Genomic DNA, 6,036 nt, shown 5'->3' on the forward strand with positions numbered 1-6,036 from the left:
CCGGCCCTCCCAACCTTCAACCACCGCATTCCTTCTCCCTACGTCTCCGCAACAGCCACCACTCCATCCCCTCTCCCTGCCTCCCCCCAACTACCACCACTCATCCCTTCTTCCTACCTCTTTCCAACTACCACCGCCCATAAGCTGAAATTTAATGGCGGCGGTAAAAGTACCAACAAAGTTTGTGCAATTCAAATTGGCTAAGATTTCTCTTTATTGGTATTTCTTGGAGGGATCAGAATCTCATTCTGATCAGGCATCATCGGCTTCCATTAAGTCTCCTCCTAATTGCTCTTGTAATAACAATTGTGGTGGTCTAATCCTCTACACCAGATGATGAAATTATGGTAGTGTTGGTGGTTAGGGCTACGACAGGGGTGAGCCTAGCTGATCGTGGGGAGAGATGGTGGTAGTGGGGTAGTGGGAGGAGGGGGTGGCAGTGGGGAGGGTTGGGGAATTCTGATTTTTTTACTCTTTTTTATAATTTTTTTTGTTATTTTAATTATTATTATTTTTTTTTGCTAATTTACCCATAAAAACAGGTCATATTTTGTCCAACAATATTTTTGGATAAGTGACTTAATAATTTAGATTATTTATGGGTAATCAACAGTTAGGATTATTATAGAAAAATCAAATAAAAGTTGGATTATTCAAGATAATTCTTCCCGGTTCTTATTTTCAAATCGTACCTTCATTTAAAGAAAGCACAAGATGGTTAGCACTTAGCATAGTGTCTAATCAAATAAACTTTCATGTATTGCATTTGTAATTAAATTATCCACTGAAATAGAATTTTTTACGAGAGCGCATGCGTAATATGCGACCCACCAACAAATAAAGAAGAAAAAATTAGAGTTAGAACACTTTACATTAAGGAAGATATAAGAGTTGACTAAGTGAGTGATGATGCAAAAGCGTCCACATAAAAAATACAAATACTGATGAATGTCACCTATTTTATATTGTTTTTGTGTCTTATGGATCATAATGAATTGTGAAGTTTTTTGCCAGATGAAACATCAATATGTATGATTATTGACCGAATAATTTGTAGTTAGGTTATGATCATAGTTTAGTTCTTATTATTGTTTTTAAAAAAAATTTGAAAAATTTGTTCAAAGTATTAGTTGAGAAAAAATAGAAACTATTGTTATGTATTGTTGTCATGAATAAAAGTTCATACGTAAAGATTTATTTCAAAATACTTTTGCCACAAGGATTGTAAATTGCAAGATTTCAAAAATTACTTGCAAAAAAGTTTCAGATTTTCTAAATGATCATGTAAAATTGAAACATCTTTCGTTCAAATCTCCTCTAATTTTTTCCCTCACAAAGTCAATGAATTGTCCATTCTTCTCATTCAAAATTCTCTTTATTTGTCCACCATATCACCACATACAAGTCAAAAAGTAAAATAAACCTCAAATTCTTTTCGTTATTTCCCCAACACTATCATGTAGACGATTCTACCACTTCATTGCCTTCTACAAAGGTGCATAAGCGGTTTATATCAATAATTGTATAATAACTAATTGCTAAGCGGTTTATATCAATTTTGATTAGAAAAAATAATAAAAAACAATCAAAATTTTCGCAAATCATACCAAGCACTCAAACCACAATTAGAAGGGAAAATTTAAACCATATTATTACATTGTAGACTAAACTTAATTACAACATTGTACTTTAAATCATATTTTATACTTTAATCACCGATCATTTACCAATAACTAATTATTACCAAACATCTAGCGAGCCCGAATAAAGAAACCCAAGAGGCAAGTACCTCCTCCATTTTAATTTACTTGCAACGTTTGTTTTTTAGACATTCCAATACATTAATTCAATACTTAACATCTCTAATTATGTATAATAAAAAATTATAAAAATTTAATATTAATAATCTTTGCAATAAGACGAATCAAGCAAGATTTCACTTGACTATGTTTTAACCTATTAATTAAAAATTAATCACAAATTAAAAGTGATGAATGGATAATGTTATTTTCTGATGTTGCACCTAATTTGGAAACGGAGGAAATATAATAAAAACTAAGAGGAGACAAAAAAAAGCTCAATCTTAATTCAAACACATCAAAAGTAAAAGCCCTAACATCTCCCTTCTCTCATATATCGCCGCCATTTCTCTACCGTAACAAAATGACAACCACCATGAAACTCACCGTAAAACCCCAAACCCCATGCCTTACCGCCATTACCACCACCTCCAAACCTCATACATCCTCATTCCTTCCTCTCCGCCGCCGCACCATCTCCCCAATCCGCATGTCCCTCCGCGACGACGGTCCATCCATCGCCGTCGTCGGTGTCACAGGCGCCGTCGGACAAGAATTTCTCTCTGTCCTATCCGACCGTAACTTCCCTTACCGCTCCATCAAACTCCTAGCCAGCAAGCGTTCTGCCGGCAAAGAAATGACATTTGAAGATCGCAATTATGTTATTGAAGAGTTGAATAATGATAGCTTTGATGGAGTTGATATTGCACTGTTTAGTGCTGGTGGTTCAATTAGTAAACAGTTTGGACCTTTGGCTGTGGAAAAGGGAACTATTGTGGTTGATAATAGTTCTGCTTTTAGAATGGTGGAAGATGTACCGCTTGTTATTCCTGAAGTTAATTATGAGGCTATGAGTCATATTAAACTTGGGAATGGGAAAGGGGGTTTGATTGCTAACCCTAATTGTTCTACTATTATTTGCTTGATGGCTGCTACTCCTCTTCATCGTCATGCTAAGGTTTGTCTTTTCTTCCTTTTATGTTTGATTTTTTTTTTCTGTGTGTGTTATTGATTGGTTTTGGTCTGTTGTGAAATTTAGGGAAATTAAAATTAAAATGCAATTTTTTTTGGGGGGAATTTAGAGTTGATAATAGTTCTGTTGTATTGCATTTTGTGTTCTGTTTTGATGAGCTGCTGTGCAATGAGTTTTTTTGAAGTTATGTAATTGTTTGTATGATTGTTTATTTGGCTCTTCATGTTGTTGAGGTGATAAAGAAATATGATTCTGTAAGAAGTTGCAATTTACATGATTTGCTAACAGTAAAATTATTTTGAAGTCAATTCGGGTTCTGATGAACAGAGTAAGAAGCTTTGTAGTGATAGATTGTTTTTTTTTTGTTAGATTGCTATCAATTTGTTAAGAGTGGAAGTATAATCTTTGTTAATGGTTATTTGCCATGTTGACTTGTTTTGATTCATGTAGGCAATCTTATATTGTTGGGACTAAGGCTTATTTGGTAACATTTTCTCATCTTTTAAATTCTATCGAAGTTTATTTATGCAGAGTTATGTGGCTATGGGTTTTGCAGGTCACACGTATGGTTGTCAGTACATATCAGGCTGCAAGCGGTGCTGGTGCGGCTGCCATGGAAGAGCTTGAGTTGCAAACTCGTGAGGTTATCATAATTCTCTTTTTTAACTTGTCATTTTCTGTTATTTGTATCTGTATTATTTAGTAAAGCACCTTTTCTAAATTCATCTTTTAATCTATAGTGCATTTTTAATTGTAAAGGTTTTGGAAGGGAAGCCTCCGACATGCAATATCTTTAAGCGACAGGTCTGTTATGTTTAATTGCTTATGCATCTTTCATAAATATGCATTTGTTTATGGTAACACCTTTTTCACCATTACATTGTTTCTTTTATGCAGTATGCCTTTAATTTGTTCTCCCACAATGCACCAATACTTTCAAATGGATACAATGAAGAGGAAATGAAGCTAGTGAAGGAAACAAGGAAAATTTGGGTGAGCATTTGAAGCGTAATGGCCTTGTTTCTATGTTTCTTAATTATCTTATCACTGCATGAGGGATCCATTTTTTCTTTCATAATACTTTATGTTTGTGGGGTTTCTGTTTAAATTAATGTTATTTTGTAGTAGCTATACCAGTAAGTTTTTATAATATCCTTATTCTTTACCCTTTTTCTGTTGCAGAATGATATCAATGTGAGAGTTACTGCTACTTGTATAAGGGTACCTGTTATGCGTGCACATGCTGAGAGTGTAAACCTTCAGTTTGAGAAACCCCTTGATGAGGTACATACTTTCAAGTTTCTTCAAATACGCCCTCATGTTTATCATTGTTGTGGTTGAATACCTTATTCTCTTATAGTGAGGCTGAATGGGCTCTTTGAAATGCAAAAGCAGCTCATTATTTTTCCTTGTAAATAAAAAGAATCTGTAGTGAGTGCATTACATTGTGAATTTCTGGAGGTGATTTATGGATAGAAACAGCTTTTCAAGGCAAATGCTTTCTCTTAATACCTTTGACCAGGAAGGAAGAGCATGAGCACTGTGGCACCAAAAGAAAAAAATTGAATCTGCAATGAATGTTGTTGATATGCTGACACAGAAAAAAGATGAATAGTGCAATAAAGCTGTCAGTTCTTACATTAGGTTGTGTGCATTCCATTTTGGTGAGATAAAAGATTGAAACATCATTAACTTCATATTTGCAAGGGAAGATTCATTGATAATCAATGTGAAATGCTGAAGATGTAGTAGTATTATTATAGCTACTAGCCCTTGCGAACAGCTACTGTCATGGTAATTGGCGTTGTGCTTAAGGCTGTCATCGTCAGCAAAAAACCATAAAGGACTCAGCATAATAGCAAATTAGTTTAAGGGTCTTATCTCTTGTAGCGTAGGCAGATATTTTGTAGAGGAATACATTTGGGTAGGGGGTTTGAATTTTTTGCTTAGTATGTATCTAGCGGAGCTTGAAGAGGGATGTGCACAAAAGTACTTCAAAGTCTTCAATTATTTGTGATGTCAGGTTGCCTTCTAAAGGAAAACCGTTGTATTGTTAGAATGAGCTGCACACTATTGGAACCATGTTCTATTTGCATTTCTTGTGGCAAATGTATTAATCCTACTACTATCAACTGTTTGAGGCATAGTTGACTTGCCACTTGCTTCTTGTCAATGATGCATGACCACATTTTATTACGGGTTTCCAATATATGCTTAACCAATGACCACCGCTTGGTTCTTGCTTACAACGCATGAACTTTTATGACCTTTGAAAGGATATTTACTAGCTGAAACTTTGGAAACCTTGTTATAGGACACCGCGAGAGAAATCTTGAAGAATGCTCCTGGTGTAGTGGTAATAGATGATCGTGAAGCAAATCACTTTCCAACCCCCTTGGAAGTGTCGAACAAGGATGATGTTGCTGTTGGCAGAATAAGGCGTGATGTCTCTCAAGATGGAGATAATGGGTACAAGTCTCTCCTGTCTTTCTGCCCCAGATTTCTAATTCCTCATTTTTAGTTGAACATTCAATGTTATGATGTTTGCAGGTTGGATATCTTTGTTTGTGGTGATCAAATACGCAAGGGCGCAGCACTTAATGCTGTCCAGATTGCTGAGATGCTGTTATAGAGTTGTTTCCCCTCATTTTTTTAATGGAGGCTTACATGGCCTGATTTTGTATTGAAAGTGTTAGCAATGGAGTGATCCTGTATCTTGAACACGGGCACATTTGTACAATCGAGTTGTTTTTTGGTTTTCTGAGGTAAAAAATACGGTGAAATGTACGTGTTTCTGTTTTGTTGTACTCGTCTACCCTCACTTTGATACCAGTTTCTGAGTTCTCTCTCGTCTGGGTGAAATTCCTCAGGGCAGTGCAAGTATATGAGACGCATGATGGATCTACAATTAATTATTGTTTCTCTTAACACAATTCTTGTGAGAGACCGTCTCTTTGAGTGACCATCTCTAACTAGATTGGCCCATTATATATTTTTTAAAATATTGTAAGTAGTTTCAAGAATGATGTAAGTAGACATTTAAGATATTGAAAGTAGGCATTAAGGATACGATAAGTATTAAGGATAATGTAAGTAGACATTAAGAATGCGGTAAGTAGGTATTAATCTTTAATGGACTGGGCTTGAAATACGTCTCTTAAAAAGATTGTCTCTCAAGAGACCAACTGTTCTCTTAATTGCATCGTTTTCCTCACATTCAATCAAATGCTTTTAGGCATTGTTCATAATAATGAAATTAAAAGC

The 6,036-nt window shown here is 35.2% G+C and overlaps 1 protein-coding gene across 1 annotated transcript; it reads left to right on the top strand.

Moving 5' to 3' along the window:
• Positions 1-2,067: 2,067 nt before the first annotated feature.
• On the top strand, positions 2,068-5,621 carry LOC130810079 (uncharacterized). The gene is made up of 7 exons (XM_057676016.1): positions 2,068-2,757; positions 3,329-3,415; positions 3,532-3,576; positions 3,670-3,765; positions 3,955-4,056; positions 5,087-5,241; positions 5,323-5,621. Exons 1-7 carry the CDS (start codon positions 2,164-2,166, stop codon positions 5,402-5,404), a joined length of 1,161 nt encoding a protein of 386 aa, XP_057531999.1. The 5' UTR covers positions 2,068-2,163; the 3' UTR covers positions 5,405-5,621.
• Positions 5,622-6,036: the final 415 nt, after the last annotated feature.

Source organism: Amaranthus tricolor, chromosome 4 (genome assembly GCF_026212465.1).
Source record: "Amaranthus tricolor cultivar Red isolate AtriRed21 chromosome 4, ASM2621246v1, whole genome shotgun sequence".
In the NCBI taxonomy this organism is placed as follows: Eukaryota; Viridiplantae; Streptophyta; class Magnoliopsida; order Caryophyllales; family Amaranthaceae; genus Amaranthus; species Amaranthus tricolor.

Excerpts from the sequence above, each read along its gene's own strand:
- LOC130810079 (XM_057676016.1), top strand. The coding sequence starts at position 2,164 with ATGACAACCACCATGAAACTCACCGTAAAACCCCAAACCCCATGCCTT. Across the intron at positions 3,416-3,531 it reads TTGAGTTGCAAACTCGTGAG|GTTTTGGAAGGGAAGCCTCC; the intron begins GTTATCATAATT and ends TTAATTGTAAAG. Across the intron at positions 5,242-5,322 it reads TCTCAAGATGGAGATAATGG|GTTGGATATCTTTGTTTGTG; the intron begins GTACAAGTCTCT and ends TGATGTTTGCAG.